Source organism: Passer domesticus, chromosome 4 (assembly GCF_036417665.1).
Source record: "Passer domesticus isolate bPasDom1 chromosome 4, bPasDom1.hap1, whole genome shotgun sequence".
NCBI classification, from domain to species: Eukaryota; Metazoa; Chordata; class Aves; order Passeriformes; family Passeridae; genus Passer; species Passer domesticus.
In genome coordinates, this window is record NC_087477.1 from 66,097,538 (window position 1) to 66,117,676 (window position 20,139).

General features: G+C 41.2%; 1 protein-coding gene across 1 annotated transcript in view; it reads left to right on the plus strand.

Annotated features, from left to right (window-relative positions):
• The first annotated feature begins 1,577 nt into the window (after positions 1 to 1,577).
• Positions 1,578 to 20,139, plus strand: part of DHX15 (DEAH-box helicase 15) — a 44,996-nt gene continuing 26,434 nt past the window's right edge. Inside the window, exons 1-5 of the mRNA XM_064418506.1 lie at positions 1,578 to 1,772; positions 7,339 to 7,687; positions 12,386 to 12,579; positions 13,607 to 13,766; positions 14,140 to 14,358. Coding sequence (XP_064274576.1) covers positions 1,705 to 1,772; positions 7,339 to 7,687; positions 12,386 to 12,579; positions 13,607 to 13,766; positions 14,140 to 14,358 — 990 coding nt within the window. The 5' untranslated portion in view covers positions 1,578 to 1,704. The remainder of the gene's footprint in view (positions 1,773 to 7,338; positions 7,688 to 12,385; positions 12,580 to 13,606; positions 13,767 to 14,139; positions 14,359 to 20,139) is intronic.

The window sequence follows — 20,139 nt, forward strand, 5'->3', positions numbered from 1 at the left end:
AGAGAATTACTCTGTAGTGTTTATCCTCTGGAAACCACTGAAATAGGTATTCCAGTGGTTTTTTGTAGTATAACTTTAAAAATTATTTCCAGCTTTGAAGGAAAAGCTCAACTTCAGTTTCCAGGAATATTTATTTTGGTTGATAACTCTAAGCAGAAAAATCTTTACTACAAATCAAAGGCGACTCTGATGCTGGTGAGGGAGAGAGAATGATGTATTTGACTCCATTATCAGAAGGGTAAATAATTACTTTATTATTCTATACTACATACATTGCATCTAAAGTGAATCTGCCTTGCACTCCCCTTTGTTCACAGCTGCACAGCACTGCACTCATCATCGATCCTCCCCTGGCTGTCCTGGCAGTCCGGACTCACACGCACACCTGGCCCTGACAGGCCAAGGGAACAGAACATCCTCACTCTGGGTAAACAATCTCCATATTGCATTCGGCTTTGGCACAACACAGGCACAGCAAGTGAAAAGAAATGGTTTTCCTTCTTCTCTGCTTGTCTCACAGCTTCTCTCTGTTCAGAGGGCTTGTGAATTCCACAAATCTTGTTTTTATTACACTAACATCTAGAACTCCAGTAGAGCTGTGTGTGCCATTTTGTTATGTTATCTAAACCTAGGGAGAGAAATGTTCTTCTATTAAAGAAAATAACCTATGGATTTGTCCACATTTAATACTTTAATAACTATATTAAAGTAATTCCAGCAGATGTTTGGAACTTTAATCTATGGACAAGGCCCCACTTGCTGAGCTGGCTGTACTCGTGGAACAGGACACTGCTGCTGGGTGATGTCTCCTGACTATTTTCACGTTTGTTAGCTGGGCCGTCGATGTGAATGCACCCTTCTCCCACAGCCAGGCAGCAGCAGGAGCGCTCATTCGGGCAGCTGAGCAAAGGGTGTGACCTCGAGCAGAAGGACTGAAGAGGGACAGGGAGCGAGCACCGGTGAGGCTGCACCTCCAGCACCCTGGAGTGTGATCAGAGAAGGGCAGGAAGCCTGTGGAAGGTCTAGAAACCATAACTTATGAGGAACGGCTCAGGGGGAACCAGGCTGTTCTGCCTGGAGGAGAGGAGGCTCAGGGGGAACCTCATGGCTCCCTACAGGAGGCTGTAGCCAGGTGGGATCTGGTCTCTTCTGCTGTGCCTGCAGTGAGATGGCCAGAGGAAATCGACTCAAGCTGCGGCAAGGGAGGATCAGGTTAGATATTCGAAGAAAACTTTCAGTGTGAGGGTGCTCAGGCACTGGAATAAGCTGCCCAGGGAGGTGGTGGAGTCACCATCCCCCGAGGCGTCCAGGAGGTGTTTGGATGTGGCGCTGGGTGATGTGACGTACTGGTTACACTGGTAGTGCTGGGTGGACGCTCGCACTGGATGCTCTTAGGGGTCTTTTCCACGCGGTGACCCCTGGATCCCGTCACGGGCTGTTCCCGGCCCGGCCCCAGCCCGCTCCCCTCACGCCGCCGCGGGAGCGCGCGCGGCGGGGCGGGGCCGCCGGGCGCGCGCCCAGGGGAGGCTTTGGCCAACGGGCCCGCGCGCCAGCGCCTCGCGCGGTCCCGGCGCTTCCTTCCGGCCACCATTTTGTCGGCCGTGCCTCGCCGTGCCGCCGCTCGGGGAGGGAGCGCAGCGCGCCCGCCGCACCCGGACGGACCGACCGCCAGCCAGACCGACCGACTGACCGCTCGCCATCGCCATGTCCAAGCGCCACCGCCTCGATCTGGGCGACGATTACAGCTCCAGCAAGAAACGCACCACCGACGGGTGAGGGGTGGCGCGGGCGGCGCGGCCCGCGGCGGGGCGGGTGGGGGGGATCGCGGCCGCTCCCGCGCCATCCGCGCCCCATCCCCGGCTCCGGCCGCTCCGCCGCGGCTGCAGCTCCGCGGGGCGCGGTGCGGCCGCCGCGCGAGGCGGGGAGAGGCCGCAGCGGCGCCGCTTCGGCCGAGCAGGCCCCGAAGGGTCGCGGCTCCGCCGAGCGCTGGGCCTGGCCCGGGGCCGGGCGCTGTGCCGGGCGGGCCCCTCGGGGGGGCGGATGGCGGCGGGAGCGGGCGGGAGGGCCTCGTGCGGCGGCGCCGGGAGGGGGAAGGGAGGAAGGCGCCGGCCCGGCCGCCTGGGCAAGGGGGGCCGGGCTGGGCGCCCGTGGCGGGGGCGGCGCGCTGCTGGGCCCGCGCCCCGCGCTTTGTTTGCGGTTCTTCGCCGTCGTGTTTATGTTGACCCTTCCCACTCCTGCTCCCCCCTTCCTTTGTACTTGTTTACTTAGTCTCTGGCTTGAAAGGTCTGGCAAGCGTGGGCCCAGAGGTGAGCACGAGGTGTGTGCAGCCCGTGTTATGAGTGCTGCTGGGAGCGTTGTTCCTTTGTTAACGTTTTCACCCAGTCACCCTCGGTGATGTGCTTGGCTTGAAGTAAGAATTGATGGTGACTTGGGTTTTGAGGTAGGGGGCAGGGGAGTGTTTATTGTTTTCTTAGTGTGGCGAAGGTTGACGCGCTTCAGCGTATTTTTGTCGAGGTTAATGTAATAGCAGGAACACAGACGATGCACTGGTACTGTCCTTAAATTCAGCGTTGCTTTAGAGCTTTCTTTACACATAATTTTTCCTCTCTGGTTGGGCCGGAGGGGGAGGAAAGGCAGGCAGCTCTTGAAAGTAAATTTCTGAAGTTTCAAGGAGTACAAAGAAATGCAGTGTTTATCTCGTCTGGCCTTTATGGAGCACAGGAGGCTTCCGTGAATTAAACAGTTGCTTAAGTCCATCAGCTTTGTTTTGGACTGTTTATCTGAGAAAAATCCTTCCGTTCTCAAAGGTTACAATAACTCTAATGTAGCCGTTAATATTCACTGACAAACAGTCTTTGCAAAACTTGCCTTTTTTGAGGTAAGCTTGTACAGCTTCAGTTTTTAGCCCCTAGAGTTTGGTTCGTTTTTCTCAGCTAAACAAAATAAGCGTTTATTATTCAGCTTACTTCCTCTCTGTAGGAACATCGTAATCAATTTTTTTAAAATATAATAAGCTATTTGCGTTGGTTAATGCATTTTTGTAGGATTTCCCAGAGATTGAAATAGTTCCTCTGCGTGTACAGAAATGTTGTACATATACAGTTTTTAAAGTGGTTATGTCAAAACGGGGCGTTATTTAAATGTGGTACAACTGTTCCAGCTGGTTGTAAAGATAATCACAGGTCAGTATTTCTTTGTCTGTATGTTTTATAGCTTTGGTGCGGCTTTATCTATTGTTTTTGCTTTTCATGAATGTTATTCTACACTCTTAGTCCTGCCATTTTGTACGTACTGCACTGAGTTCCCACCGGTGTTCAACTAGAAGGCATTGACCTTTATGGCACCTAAAAACTGTAGAAATATTGGTCTTGTGCCCCTTCTTTGTTCTTTCCTCTGCTGGTAAAAGCATTAAATGGTATAGGACTGAGAAAAACTCACTGTGAGCATAATTACTGAGCATGATTTTTTTCTTAGATGACCTCCAATCTTAATTCACGTAGCACGAGTCATACTAATGTTACATGGTTGGTTTATTTCAGAGTAATTTGGTTTTGCAGCTTATGCAAGGCCGTAAGGAGGATGTGTGGAGTCTTGTGAAAAGCGTGTGTGTGCCTGCCTTCCTCTGTGCTGAGAGAGCCTTGCTGCGGCTTAGGGCTTGTGGAGCTGGATTGAGCTGGATGAGCTCCTCCAGGGTTATCACTTCACATTCACAGCAGTAGTGTGTCTTGGATCCAAACTGGGCTACCTGACAAAATGTGAAAGCTACTTCAGGGGAACCAGTATTTTTAGTTCCTCTTTAATGGAGGCCTCTGTTAGTAGCTCTACATGGCAGCAGTGCCACATGAGCTCTACTTGGCCAGCATGTTTGTAATTGTTGGTGTAACCTTAAACATCTGCACGGCATCTGTTTTCTTCCAGACTTGAAGTATTGTCTGTGAAGTAAAAAACATTTTGGAAAAATAGAAATTGTATGGAAGGTTTTTGGTTACAGTGTTTCTGTGAATTCCATACACACTATTTTAAAATATGTTAATTTCTTTTCAAATATATTTGAGTTGTGTAACATCAGAGTTAGTGATCTGGTGGGATGTGTCATTCAGCCTGAGTGTATTTGGTTGATTTCTGTATAGGACAGAAATTCCTTTAGCTGTATTGCCTTTTTTTTTGCATCAAATATTGCTGTGTTTAGTAATGGGGAAGAATACTAATGATCTCTTAGATGGGCTTTCACTTTCACTGTGATGATCAGTGGTTTGCCTTGAGTCCTTTGTTTCCCTTTTTATATGATTTCTAATCAAAAAAGCATTCTTATTTATTGATTGCTGTAGTGCTTCTTTTGTATGTTTGTGTTCTTTTCTGTTATCTGTGTGTGTTCATATATGTGTGTGAATGTAAGGAAGTGAAAGCAAATAGCAGACCAGACTTTTTCACTTAGAAGCAGAGCAAAACATCCCAGCCCCCTTCTGATGATGAAGGCTGTTACAGGTGTCAGGGGCAAGACAAATGTGATTAAATTATTACTTTAGTGTGTATTTTTGAGTTCTGTTTTCTCTGTGCAATAATGAAAAAGCAGCTAAAATGTGACAGTTTTTAAGTAAAGAACTGCCAAGACACATATTTAGAAAGTTAAGGAAATTAATATGGCAGCATAACTGTCATTCCTCGTTTTGCTTGTTGACCAAGGGAGTGTGTGTTTGCTAAGCTTCAGTAATAATGGAAGACTGGTAAACAGCTTCAGGGAAAGAAAGTGCTGCTGTTTTAAGTGTTAGAGAGTAAGTTTGAAGGCATGTAGTATGTTGTCTTGTTTCTGTGGTAGGATCTGGTTGCCCCGCTTCTCTTCTGCTTTTTGAAAAAAGAAATAAACTCCTTTTATTAACGCATAAATAGTTTTTACTTTTGAAATGTTTATTGAGCTTGGTGTCCTTTCTGTTTGTACAATATAAAAACTGGAAGAGCGCAGTGATGAAACTAAGAAATGGAGGATTAATGGCACTTTCCATGATGGATTGTGTTTGTATTCCATTTAATTAGATTTTTGTTCATGAGGTTGTATTTTTGTTTACTTTAAGCCCACACAAGTAGCTACCGACACAGAAAATAAGTGCTACAAGGGAGTGTTTAGGAGGCCAGACCAGAGATACTGATCCAAGTTAAAATTAATGCAGGTGGGAAGGTTGGTTCTTCACAAGGCTGGTGCAATGCTTGTGCTGACATGTGGGAAGGGGAGGCAGCAGTGGGGATCTGTTCATTTCAGCACTAGGGCTGCTTCATGGGGGCTGAAGCACATAGATAGGTACACTGGGGGTCTGTAAAGCAGAGGCTGCTGACATGATACTCTTTAAGTAAATGGTTGTGGAATAGATTTTGTTGGTGTGGTTTATTTGCACTTTAACTGGATAGCAGTGAAGGATACAAATCCTTCAGAAACATACATATACAAAAGAATACTGTAAAAAACCAAACCAAACCTGCATATTAGTGTGGTTTATTCTGCCTTTAGTGAAGTGTGTTGTTGCATTTTACCCTGGCTTCCTTGAATTGCTTTTATACCTTTATTTCTTTTTCCTATCAGTGATGTTACTGTCTGACCGTGCACTTATATATCCTGGTACCTGTAGCTGTTCAGAAGGTGAACAGCCCATCAGCCAAGCCCAAAGCTTTGTTGCTGTCTGATAAATTCTGTTAGATTCTTAGACCCTTCTGGGCAGCACAATGGAGTCTTGTTCCTAGGGATGACTTCCATATGGAGAATATGAACCTGTTGGGTTCTGCAGTATCTCCCTGGCATTTTAGACTAGGAAGAGATTCCTAGCTTGTACAGTATTTGACTGTGTTAGAAGTAATGTTAAAGCTAGAGTACTGAGGAGGAAAAAAAAGGCTGCACACGTTACTACATTCATTTGTACAAGAAGAGTAATGGTGGTTGTTTCCAAAGCACAGCACATTTTGAATTAAAATTTATGGAGTCAGTGCTAATATAATCTTGGTTACTGCATCTTCTCTATAGGTCTAATAATAATAATTTGGTATTATTTCAGTAGTTGCATTTGAATGCCAAATGCATGTTTAAAACAAAAAAGCTGTGGAGAGGAATGTTGGCAAGAGTTTTCTTTGGACATGGTCTCTAGACATGCCTGAGTATTGGTGAAGGAGGCAAGGTTTTGTTTTTTGCTTAATATATCCTAGAAGTGTTTTTGTGTGCACTTGCTATAAAGCTGGTGTTGACATAGTTTGTTGTTTTGCCTCTTTGATGGGATTTCAGTTAACGTACAAAAAGAGACAAAGCTTTGCTTATGCTCAGTTTTGCAGGCAAGGATGCCCCTAATCTTTTTAACTTGATCTAGTTTAAAATGAAATTGATTGTTTTTGTAATGCAGGGCTTATTTCGAAGTTCTCAGTTGGGAATTTTTATTAAAACATGCAGCTATATGGATGAAAGTAAGGATTCTTTTCTAAGTGTGTTTGTAGGAAGAGTGGGATTATGCACAGGAGCAAGCACATGGACTTGCAGAATCAGAAACTCGAAAAGACTGAGGTCAGAGTTTGAGAATATTGTTTTTCTTTTGCACATGCAGTGAAGTTTTCTACTTAATATTTGGAACAAATGCAAATATATAAATGCTGTTCAAGTGTGTGGTACAAGATGATACCGGAGAAGATACTGTGCAGCTTGGTAGTGTTGGGTTAACAGTTGAAGTCCATGATCTTACGGGTCATTTCCAACCTAGACTATTCTGATTCTGTGAGCTATAGTGTCTAGTTTTAGGTCTTAAGTTCCAGACTCAACCTGTGTATGTAAGTTGGAGTCAGAATTGTGTGTAAGACTTGAAACAAAAATAAAACTACAGAGTAATTGTGGAATAATGAAATCAAACTTTCTTTCCATGGCTTGCATACTATCTGGAGTTAGTTTTTTTTGGATGGGTGTAATTCCTTTGGTAGGTAGGCAAAACCACTATTTAGTGTTCTCTTCTTTTTCTGCAGCAGCAAGTGGGGATGGGGAGAGCGGAGTCGTCTACACTGCATAGCTGATTATAAATAATCATTAGATGAAGGGAGTTAAAACGTTCATCTCTCCATGTGATAGCTTTATTCAGTCTTGCCTGTAATGAGAGGAACTGTTGTGTTTAGGTACAATAAGTGTGGCTATGTCCATCTAATGTTGAGTATGCATCGTATATTCTGTTACTCCTTGGTGCTTATCCTTCCAAGTAGCTGCCTACAAGACTTTAAAGATTTGGTTTGGGCACCTTTAGGGTTGCGCTGTATCAAAATTCCTCCTCTGCATTTAAATATTCAAGTGTCTGATTTTCTGCTGTGTCTCTTGACCCATTTCAGGAAAGATCGGGACCGGGACAGGGACCGAGATGACCGTTCCAAAGATCGGGACAGGGATCGTGACAGAGATAGAGATCGTGACAGAGAGAGGGACAAGGAAAAAGATCTGCGACCTACATCCAACTCTACATATTATGGATCTGCTGCGTTACCAGCTATAAAACCAGCAATGATTCCACACAGTATTAACCCTTTCACAAATCTACCACATACCCCACGATATTATGATATCCTGAAAAAAAGGCTACAGCTTCCTGTCTGGGAATATAAGGAAAGATTTACAGATATTTTGATTAGGCATCAGTCATTTGTGCTGGTTGGAGAGACTGGGTCTGGTAAAACAACACAGGTGAGTTCATATCTATGATAGTGCTTTTTTTTAAAAGGTTGTGGTTGTGTGTGAGAAATAAATTGTGTAAGAATACTTCACAAACTGTGAGCAAAACTAATTTGATGAATGTTATATTTGCTTAATGAGTGCAAAAGGTGAGGAGAATTTTGCAGCTTCTTCCACTTCAAAAATCCAGTACTGCTTCCAGGCCCCTGCTTCCATTGAGCTTTATAATTAGTAGGTTTCTGTTAGAGGAAGATAAAGCTTTAATGGTGGGACAGAAGTGTACTAATCCACAAACTGAAGTGGTGGTTCCAAATAAGTTGTTTAACTGTCTTTTTGTAGATGGCAGCTACAAAGTATGAACTTGTTCATGTTTTATGAAACTTACTGCTACAAATAAAAGGAATTGAAATGTCAGATACAGTTTTGACATCTGATTAGCTTTTTGTGGTACTTGAACTTGGAAGGTAGAGTCTTGTGTTTCTTTGGTGCTGCAGCTTCTCAGAGGTTGTAAGGCTTTTTAGTGCTGCAGTTAAAAATCACTTTTTTTTGGTAGACTGATGGCTTTAAAAGTCTTCCTCAGCACCAAAAGCAGTGATAACAGATGTGCAGAGCCTCCTTAAGCCTTAACAAAAAATTTTGAGGAACAGTAAACAGGGAATATCTAATATACAAGAACACCTCGATGTTTGTAGCAGGGCAAACTTGTTCAAAACTTTATTCTCTAGTTTGATGGTTAAAGTCTGTGTTGAAAACTTATGTAAAACAGTTTTGTTCTGTAATCTGATAAAATATTTTTATCTAGGCAGAAAATAAAAACAGAAGAATATTTTAGGTTTTTTTAAATGGATTGTAGCTAACTTTAAGTCTTACAGGCAGTACATTTTTGGTCATACAATTTTGGATGTTGAGAAAATGTGAAGGACATAGTCATATATTTAATATCTTTTAAAGCTATGCCTGAAATATCTAAAGTTACAGGACCTTGCTGCACATTGTAGGAACCAGTGTTATGTTAGCAGGTAGTGTTATGACTTTTTTTTTTTTTTAACTGTATAAGCCAAGACCAGGGCTGTATAGAATTCTTCAGAAAGGTTTGATCATGTAGTTATTTGGAAGATGCAGTAGCCGGAATATTGTGTTAAAAAATGGTACTTAAATATATAAAAACAAGATTACTTATTGTGTGATCTGAAAATTTGAAGATCTAAAGGTTGTATCAATGTTATTCCTTAGACATAAAGCTTTTCCTGAATTATCTTACTACTTTAACCTTTGGTTTCTGAAAGGGTTTAAGTAATGTAACACATCTTTGCTAAAAATGAGATTTAAGCTACCAGAAGCATGTAACCTGTCTTGGAAGCTTCCCTGCTTCCTCTGAATTTGCTCTGTGAGGTTGCAGCTACATTTTTAAACAATTGACAATGTCTTTGTAGGGACACACCACTAAAAATTGTCCTGCTGCCACCTAATGAAAACTTCATTTTGCATATGGTAGTGTCACATCTTTTTTGTGGTCAGTTGCTGTCTTAAAACCTGTTTGGGGATGATTGTTTTTCTTCTTAAATTCATTTATCAGAGCAAGACTAATACTTTTCTGCAGCTAAGAAATCCTTTAATGCTCAAACTGCAGGTGTACATAAGCTATTAATGTCAACTTTTATAAAAGTATTATTTCCAAAATTAATCTTCTTTCATTGTGATAGTGGAAGGCTATACAGTAGTAGATGTGTTTTTGATAGTGAGCTGCTGCCTTTCAAGTCCCTTCCCTGATTGTGTATCCACACCTCTCTTATTTAGACAGGTTGAGAGAGTTGGGATTGTTCAGCCTGGAGAAGAGATGGCTCCCGGAGGGGGGGGGGCTCATTGTGACCTTTCAGTACCTAAAGAGGACTTAGAAAAACACGGAGAGTGACTTTCTACATGGGCAGATAGTGATAGGTCAAGGAGAAATTACTTTTAAACTGAAAGAGGGCAAATTTAGATTAGCTGTTAGGAAATTCTTTTTACTGTCCTAGTGGTAAAATGTTAGAAAAAGTTCCTGGAGAAGCTGGGAGTGCCTCATCCCTGCAAGTGTTTAAGGCCAGGTTGGATGGGGCTTGCAGCAGTCTGGTCTGGTGGGTGGCATCCCTGCTCATTGCAGGATGGTTGAAACCAGATCATCTTTAAGATCTCTTCCACCTGAAACCATTTTGTGATTCCATGATTATGTGCATGTTTTCCCATTAGTCTTCTAGAGCACCCAGGGTTGGAAATGCTTGGCTCAGACAATGGAAGATTAAACTTTTCTCACTTGTTGCACATACACTTAAACCCCAGAGTACTGAAGAAGTATATTGGAAGCCAAGACATGAATTTTCAGTTCTTTAGTGTTTGCAGTGCTTTGCTTTGTAATTTAAACTTAACCTTCGAAGTTAACTGGTTTTTCTAAATGTACTGGAAACAGGCTCAGTGGTGGAATGGGTGTACCAGATTTCTTTTAGGAAGGGGTAATTACTTATTGTAATTGCAGGCGTTCATGCTCTTTTAAATCTGGGATCATGTGGTTCTGATGTAATTTCATTTTGTTTGGTAAAGAGAATGGTAGAGTGGCATCTCCTTTGTGTGTTGATGTAAGAAAAAGTGATGCCACTTCTTTAGCAGGGCTTCTTGGCGATGTCCAGAACCAAGGTGATGTGAAGTAGAGCTTAATCCTTGTCCTTTAGTGAGCAGGAGAACTGATACAGGTTCTCAAATAATGAAAATTAAGAGAATTCTACCATGTAACTTCTAACTGAGGAAGTTTTCAGGAAGGTTGGAGGGGCTCAAAAAAGCCAGAAATGGCGGTGCTCTTCTTCCTCTTGCTATGCATTCCTTAGAATGATGAAGTTCCTTTGACTTTGAATTAGTCTTTAATCTTTAGTCCTTTATCCTTGATCTTAGAGGCCACTGTATGTGTAGTCACTACCTCCTCGTGTTTATGAAAGTCATATTTGAAAATCTCTCTTACTTGAGAAAGTCCTTGAGATTAAATGGTACTGACTAAAGCCATTTCTCCTGCTTTTGATACTGATAAAATGACAATTTTTTATAAGAAAGGGATTTTGATGATGGTATAGGGTTTTTCTTCAGTGGGATTAACTTTAGGCTAGGTTTCATAATAACCAAATGAAAGTACATTCCCAGACATGACTGAAGTAAAAAATGCAGTATGGCATAGTCCTTTTTCCCAGTATTTGTATGTTTTTGAAAGCTGGACAGGAAGAGTCTTCGGGTGATTGTCTATATCAGCTTAGCACAGGGAAGTCTGTAGAGCCCTTTTCTTTCATTTGACACTGATGCTGAAGGTTTTGTTGTTTACTGGAAAATCACTTCTAAATTGGTTTTATTTCATGCTGCAGTGGCCTGGCAGACCTGCTGGTTCAATATTTATTTCAGGACTTGCTCTGTTTTAAGTCAGAAAGCTTCACCTAATATACTTACATATGCTAATATACTTAGTTGAGCTGTTACTGTGACTTGGGAAGCAAGGGAGGCATATGTATGTTACAGGATAGGGTTTCATGTTGCTGCTGTTAGTGTTCAAGAACTGCTATTCTAGTTTTGAATAGGAGTTCCAGAAATTTGAGTTCTTCACAGCAGTCTAGTAGGCTCCTGTCATATATTGATTTTGTTTGCTTTATTGTTCCTGTATTTATAGTGGAAGTATAGTCTTCATTAAAAATGCTTTAGACTACACTGATCTGGTTCTGGTTATGTCTTACTGTTTACTTAGGTCCATTTTGCTATGAAAACATAATAATAAAGAACTGACATTTTCCTGGTTTAAATTATACTACTTTTTCTCTTATTCCTCATTGGAATGGCATGTATAAAGGTTATGTTTTCTTTTCCTCTTTGTGCTTTTAAGAATGCTTGGAAAGTAATTACCAAGCATGGGTGGGTTTTTTTGGTCTGTAGGCTTGGAACTAGTTCAGCCTGGAGATGTCTCCTCATAAAGTGTCACACTGAGAACATGTTGACAATAATCTATCTCCATCAAACTGTTACTGACCATAGGAATTCTGAATAAAACTTATTTTGGATGATTCTTACTGTTTTCAGATTACTAATAGGAGCAGAAAACTACTGACTGGCAAATAAAACGAGTGCTAACACAGAAAAGAAAGCATAGGGGTTTTATATCTGATTGATGAAATTTCTGAAGAACAGTAATAAACCTAATGAATAAAATTATCTGTTCATTTTATTTGTTGCACTTCTTGGCTAAGACAATTCTTTATTACTAAAGTAATTATCTTTGCTAAATATATTAATAAGCATTAATTTTTCAAGACACAAAATACATTTTGCTTACTGTAAAACTTTAACTGTGCTGCTGATCTCAGATTTTGAGTGTGTTTTCTCTAATTTTGGTTGCTCTGGAGCGTGTTGGCTGCTGCTAACTACCTGTGAAAGGTGTTGATCTAACACGGGTAAAATGTACCATGAGCCTCTGTATTTCTTTGACTTCAAAGCTAGTGATGTACACGCTTAACAAGAGTGTGCTTTATTTAGTGGCCCTGGATCCAGCTAACTCATCTATCCCTAGTCTAGTCTCCCCTGCTTTGGCTATTTTTGTGTGGGCAGTTGACATCTGTGTGGAATTCTAACTGACTTTGGATTCGATACAAAGGTTACAGGTTCTGTGTGGCCATCTGAAGAGTGTTTATCACTGAATTTTGTTCCTGCCAGATCCCTCAGTGGTGTGTTGACTACATGCGCTCGCTGCCCGGCCCGAAGAGGGGAGTGGCGTGTACCCAGCCCCGGCGAGTGGCCGCCATGAGCGTGGCGCAGCGCGTTGCTGATGAGATGGATGTCATGCTGGGCCAGGAGGTTGGGTACTCCATTCGCTTTGAAGATTGCAGTAGCGCAAAAACCATTCTGAAGTAAGTGACAGCTGTCGAGTAAAGGTATAGCAGCATACTTGGAGGTGGGGGAACGACAGGGTGATGAAGGGTGAGAGCAAAGTTATGAAAGGAGTAATAAGGGAGTGACTCCCTGGATTGGTGCTTTGTGTCTGAGTGGGGAAGAGACAGGGGAGCTCTAGCATGAGCTGAGAGAAATGTGAGGTATGAGGTGTGAATGGAGTTGGAAATGATTCATTCCTCCTAAAGAAGACACTGGGCCCTATAGAAATAAATTTTAAATGATCCATAAAGAAGGAAGTAATTCAATAAGTATTTTATTATTAAGGTGCTGTTCATAATAAAGCACTTCAGCATGCAGTTTCTCTTTGTTGTCCATTCAGATGATGTTTTATGTGTGGGGTCTTCTACTCATGGTACTTCTGGTGAAGTTCAGTAGCTTATTTCAGTAAAGAGAACTTCCCAAAGATTCAAAACTGGCCAATACCCAGGTCTGGGACACATAGTCAGGAGTGTTTTACTTGTCAGCTGCTATAGATTACTGTGCTGCCAGGAAACAGGTGCATTTAATACATCATTTGCAGATTACATTCCAAATGCTTCGTTAAAAACACCACAGTGTGGTTCAAGGATCAATGCTTTTCTAGCAAAAGATGGCTTCTTTTTGGTGCTACAAGTATTTGAAGGGCTGGGCACAAAGTTATTATGGAAAAAGAAATGTAACAGTAGCAGAAAAGCAAGAAGTGAACAGGTGATCTGCAGACAGAAAAGAACAGTTGCAGAAGCATTTTAGAGGGTGTTTTCCCCTTTCTTTTCCCATCTCTTGAGCTCAGGTGTGGAAGTCTGCCAGTAATACTTATACTCTGTTTCTATTTGAAAACTTAAAATGGGCATGTTACAGTGTTGGAAGTAGTTTGCTGGTGTTAGTTCATTTAAAAAGTGATTCAAGCAACGTAGCTTAATTCAAGCAACGTAGTGAATAAGGAAGGGAACTCTGCATCAAACCTAATAAACAGAGTGTGAGTGGGAATTGTTTCTGTTTGTTCAGGTATATGACTGATGGTATGTTGCTTCGTGAAGCAATGAATGATCCTCTGCTGGAGCGCTATGGTGTTATAATTCTTGATGAGGCCCATGAGAGAACACTGGCTACGGATATCTTGATGGGAGTTCTGAAGGAAGTTGTAAGACAAAGATCTGATCTGAAGGTCAGTAATGATGAAGTCCAACAGCATCTCTGTTCTAGTTGCAGTCATGCTGGATAAAGTATCTGTGTGCTTACCATTAGCTGATTTTTATAATTGTTTTCTATCTGTGATAATGTATATTGGAAGGCTAACCCTAGGAAATTCTGGATGTGTTATGTATTGAGGAAGCTCCTAGAAACAATACAATTGTAGCTTAACCTTATGTATTTGACTTGGAATTTTTTTGAACCTTTGTAACAAGGGTGTTGTATTCAGGTAATAAAAGCATTCTTATATTGCGGTTAACAATTTACTTTCTTAAAATTACATGTTGTATGCATAACATGTCACAAGTTCTAAATGTTGAGTAACTTTTTGTCCTCCAAATCTACAGGTTATTGTTATGAGTGCTACTTTAGATGCTGGCAAGTTTCAGATCTATTTTGATAACTGTCCTCTTCTAACTATCCCGGGTCGCACCCATCCTGTGGAGATATTCTATACTCCAGAACCTGAAAGGGACTACCTTGAGGCTGCCATTCGAACAGTGATACAAATTCACATGTGTGAAGAAGAAGAAGGAGATCTCTTACTCTTTCTTACAGGACAAGAGGTATGTTCTTCTGTTTACTGTTCATTGTTCCATACAGAAACTGCTTCAAGTGACTTGTGTAGACTAAAACAGTTTCCTTTTCTAGTTTGTTTGGATGACCTGTGGTTTTCCTGCTATACAGTTTAGGTCCTTCGACATTGTACATATCTGTAATGTAAATGGTGTGCAAGGCCTTTCTAAAATGAAAATTCTCATCAACTTAAGTACTTCAGAAACATAAACCCAGAGAATGAACCCTAGGTTTGTACTGATGGGAACTCCAAAGATCTGGGTACCTTATAGTGTCCTTGGTTTTTATTGAAAAGATAATTCAGTTCACATCTGTACATGTATTGTACAACTTATCTGAAGAATAACCATTTGGTTCTGCTACTTAGCTATCAGCAGCAGCTTTAATAATAATGTTCAGGTTTTGGTTTTTTTTCAGTAACTTTGATTGTTAGGCTGTTGACATTATGTACCATAAGTTCAGGGAGTTAGGTCTCAGAAATAGACTCCATGCCCTGCAAAAGAGGATTGTATAGGTGTACTTAGACTAAACTACATCAGGAAATGAGGATCTTCTGGAAATTTTTAATATTTTACTTGAAATAACCTAGGGTGTTTTTTTAGTCCTAATGTTTCTTTGAAGCTCTTTGGAGTGTCTGTATTTGTAAACTGACATGGAGAAGAGGTTAAAAACCTGTAAGCATTTTGAAAGTTGGCTGGACTCAGTCAGCTAAGTGCGTTTTTAGTAGGGGAAGAAGTGCAGCTAGCAAAACCATTTTTCAACTCATTCTTCTTTCAGTTAGTACTCTTGAAGAAATACCTTCCAAGGGATATGGAACAATTCGGTGTCTGTCTTCTAAGCAAACACAACCTTAACTATGACAAGGGGGGATAGTGGTACAAGTAACTTGTGATGCTGAAGGGACTCTGGTTTCTCGAGTAGGCTTTCCAGCCATAAAGATGTATTGCCTCTTGCATGAGTTGTAAGACATTTGACTAAAGTCTCTTCTGGCAAGTCATCTCTCTTAAAAGACCAAAGCAATGACTGTCACTATAAAAGCAAATACTCTGACTTTTACATTGGTCCTTCTTTGATTGGAATATTGCTGTAAGTTAAAATACAGGCAGGAAAAAATACTTTCAGTGATAGTGGCTTTGAAACACACCTGCTTGGTTTAGTTTAGCTGGGTACTTAAATGTGTGAATTAGTGAAACAGCTGTTGCAGAAGAGTGAAAATTGGTGGCAAGAGAAAGGAACACTGCTGTCCTGCTGTTTCAGCAGATTTTATTTTTCTATCAAGATGCTAAATCAGGCTGGTCTTCAACCTTTCACAAAGCACAAATACATGTCCTTCTGGTTTATGAATTATGTGCTTGCTACTACATCAGGTGCTATGTATTACTCTAAATAACCTGTTAAAACAGTCACTGCAGGACATGGGATGAGTGTCTTCCTCTGGCAGATGGCTCTAGACTCCAGACCTGCCAGTGCTGCAGATGTACTCTATTCTTTTAGATGATTGTAGTTCTTTTAGATTCTTCAAAACAGTATGAACAGAGTGCAAGATTACTTTTCTTGCCAGAATTGTGCATATACACAGCTGAATTAAATTATGGAAAAGGAACATGCTTTAGCTGAAATGGAGCAAATGTGACTTGTTGAGAGTTTAAGAGGCTGAAAATGAGGTGTAATTGTAGTGGCCTGTGGTAGAATAGGGTTCCTTATTGGCTACTGTTCTGTCATCCAAATGATTTTGAAGCAATTTTGTATGGGAATTAAGATGGATAGCAGTTAATTAGTACAGATTAGTTAAGATGTAGAGAAGATTATGAAACTTGGAGATAGCAAGGAAGATTCAGTGTTGTCATGCCCAGAAAATGAAAAGACGCTTTAATGTGTTTGGAAACTAAAGGAATCTTAATTGTATTAGCCTGCTACTGGATGATGATAAAATTGTTGTTAATGGTGTACAAATAAGTGTTCAGTAAAAATTACCTTCCTGAATCCTGAAAGGAGCAAAAATACATTATTACATTGTATTAACTGCTTTTAAGTCCATTAATAACAAAAAAGGATGTTTAAAAGCAAAATTTACTAGGAACGAACATTTTGAAATAGGACTTGTAACAACAAGCTTTGTAACGAGGAAAGCTCATTTGTTGATTTTTAAAACAAGCAACCCTTTGGTATATCAAAAAAATTTCAGAACATAGTGTTCATGTTTAATGCCAGCGTTCAAAAAAGGTATAACCTGGTACATTGGGTTTGCATGGCCAGGCTTTGGTAGCAGGGTGGCTTCTTTGAAGAGCTTCTAGAAGCTTCATCCATGCCCAGCAGAGTCAATCCCTGGCAGCTCCAAAGATGAATGTGCCACTGGTCAAGGCTGAGCCAATGGTGGTAATGTCTCTGTGATAACATGTTTAAGAAGGGGAAAAAAAAAACCCAAAAAACTGTATTGAGCAGTTGTAATTGCAGCCAGAGAATAGCAGGTTGAGAACATGTGAGAGGAGCAACTCTGCAGCCACCAAGGTCAGTGCAGAAGGTGGGGGAGGAGGTGCTCTGAGCACCAGAGCTGGGGATTCTCCTGGTTTTTGGTGCAGCCCATGGTGAAGCAGCTGTGCCCCTGCAGCTCTTGGGAGATCTTTGAGGATGCAGAATCCACCTGCGGCTCATGGAAGACAACCATGCAGGAGCAGCTGGATGCCTGACAGGAGCTGTGGCCATGTTGAGGGCCTGTGGAGAGCGGAGCCCCCTCTGGAGCCACTGTCCTTGGTCACTCATCCTGTGGGAGAGTGACCCATGCTGCAGCAGCTTGCAGAGATCTTTTACTCAGGAGATGGACTCATGTCAGAGAAGTTCATGGAGAACTGTCTCCCGTGGCGGGGAGTCTCATGCTGGAGCAGGAGTAGGGCTCCTCTTCCTGAGAAGCAAGAGAAATATTTTGTGATGAACTGACCATAACCCCAATTCCCTCTCCCTGTGCCTGCTGGGTGGGAGGGGGGAAGGTGTTTTGAGGGTTTAATTTTATTTCTCATTATCATGCTCTGATTTTGTTAGTAATGAATTCAGTTAATATTTCTAATCTGAGCCTGTTCTGCCCATGGTGGTATTTGATGAGTGACCTCTGTCTGACTTTATCTCAGCTCATGAACCCTGGTATTTTCTCTCCCCTGTCCAGCTGCAGAGGGGAGTGATAGAGAGGCTTGGGTGGGTGTCTGGCATCCAGCCAGCATCAACCCACTACACCTGGATAGCTGTAAGCTAGGTTGCCTGTCGTCAGTCACAGGCAAAATTGGAAACTCAGAGGGATTTTGTTTCACAAGGGAAAAGCATAATTACATTTCATTCAACATGTCTTTCTTAGACAATAGGTGTTGTCAAACTTGTTCTCAGTCTTTGGGATTACAAGGTTCGTAGTCTAGTTGTGTAGATACACATTTGTTAAACTTGCAGATCTGAGAGGCATCTGGTTTATTTTCTACAGGAGTTCTTCTAAAACAGTATTGGATTTTACACTCCATTGAGATCAGTAATCCGAGAGTAGGTGTAACATACTTAAAGAAGAAACTTGTGGAGTGGGAAAGACAGAAATAATGACACAGCAATGTATAGATCTGTCTTACATGTTTTGGTAACATGGGCATTTACAAATGCCAGTTGTATTGTCACCCTTTTTTTAATAAAGCCAAATGCATTGTTACACATTCATGAGAAGTATCTAAGCTGCATCTGGAGATGTGAAATACAGATAAAGAGCATTCTTGATTGTCAATAAATATACTTAAAATTGTTGCTGTGATTTTCAGTATTCCAGAAAAGCTTAAAATGATATTGGTAAAACTGGTGGTTTAGAAAAGTGTTACAAAATGTTTTTGATGTTTTGATAGAAAGTTTGATAAATGAGGATTTATTTTAAAGGCACAATATTTTCATCACTGTGAGACTAGTTGAACTATGGAATTGAAAGAAAACAGACTTGGTTATGTGCTAATTGAAGTAGAAATTGACAACTCTTTTGGTTTCAGTGGTAGTGTTTGGGTAAGGTTAAGGGGAAGTCTGTACTAAGAGTGAACACAAGTTGTCCTGTTTAGATTCAGATAAGAAGTATTTGGGGAGTTGGGCAGCATGAACTGAAAGATGAGTTGTAATACTAATTTTGTTCAAATGCTAAAAGGAGGAAGGTTTTTTGCTCTTCATTCGAAAAGATGTCAGTATTTAATATTACAAATTAATCAGGTCAAAGAGATCCTGAATATGGGAATTATGCCAAGGCAAATTCAGTTTTGATTTGACAGAGCAATTTTAGTTATGGTCCAGTTGTTGATTTTCTCCATGTATTACTTTTTTTGTCTGTGTACATAATTTTGCAAAGTTTTGTTTCACTCAGTTTGTGTTCAGAGGCCTGAAGTGGTGCAGTTCTTGGAGCTGGTTCTTTTTACTGCAGTTTTGTAATTCTAGCTTGTAGCAGTTTGCTCTCATTTCTAGAGGAAGAAAGGGGAATTAGGGAAGTTCTGTGCAGGCTTTGAGGACCAAGACTTATTTCTAGAAAGGTTCATGACATCAAAGCCAGATGTGACTAACTGTGCCCTGCATGTGGTGGAACTCAGAAGGGGACAGGTTAAGGTCTTCCACCTTATTTCTAGTTTGCAAAATAATTTTTATTTATGCATTTGTTTCCTTTGCTCCATATTCATTTCACAAGATGAAATTGCCTTACAGTTTTTCTATGTTAGTTTCCTTTGGGGTTTAGGAGTTAGGCCTATTTGACCCCTGTATCCAGGATGAAGATAAATCTAACTGTATTGTGTAGCAGCTGATCTTCTGTAGATAGATCTGTCATCTCCTTTTTAAAAGTTTAAAGTATGTTTTTACTGGAGCCATCTGGGAAGTTTTGCTCATCCTGTGAGATTCTTTGGGTGTACCAAATACAGGGTCAGCTGAAGAAAGGGGTTTTGCAATAATGTTCCCAAGGACCAACTTTACTTGGTCCTTGGGAACATTATTGCAAAAAATCACTGAACTCTGTTTTGCATGCCAAGTGCTCATACTGTGCCATTGAATGTGCTTGAGTGACATCACTAGTCACCATCTTTTTGTAGAAGAGGTTTTTGTAAAGATTGGATGCATCTTTGACCTTACGATTGAGTGGAGCCTGGCCAGCAGGTTCACTGGTTGCTTGCATAGACCACTCTGGCCTGTGAGTTGCCTGCATGCTGGCAGTGGAATCACTTTAGCTTAAGTTAGCTCATGGTCCATCATTCAGTAACTGCTGTTTAGTAAGTGTAATTTCACTGTACCTTCTCCATGGCAGTACGGATGAGTCTAGCACACAAACAGAAGGCAAGGATGGCTAGGTTTGCAAGAGCAGTGTAACTCAGTAATTTGAGGCTGCAAATATTTTCAAATGCTAAGGGGACTGGGTTTGTTCAGCCTTGGGAAAAGAAGGCTCAGGGTAGATCTCATCATAATGAGCCAGTATTTAAAGTGTGGCTACAACATAACGTGGAGACTCCCTTTTTATAAGGACCCAAATGAGAAGATGAGGGGTAATGGATAAAAATTAATCTTGATGAGATTGTGGTTAGACAAAAGAGGAAAATTTTTCACAATGGGAATAATCAACCATTGTAATAAATTCCCAGGGGAAGTGGTGTCTTCCACAACATTGGACATGTAGGATTCAGCTGGACAGAGTGTTGGGCCATCTTTCCTAGACTGTGTTTTTGACCAGACAGGTTGGATTAGATGATTCTTGAGGTTCCTTCCAACCTCTTGTTCTGTGATTCTGTGAA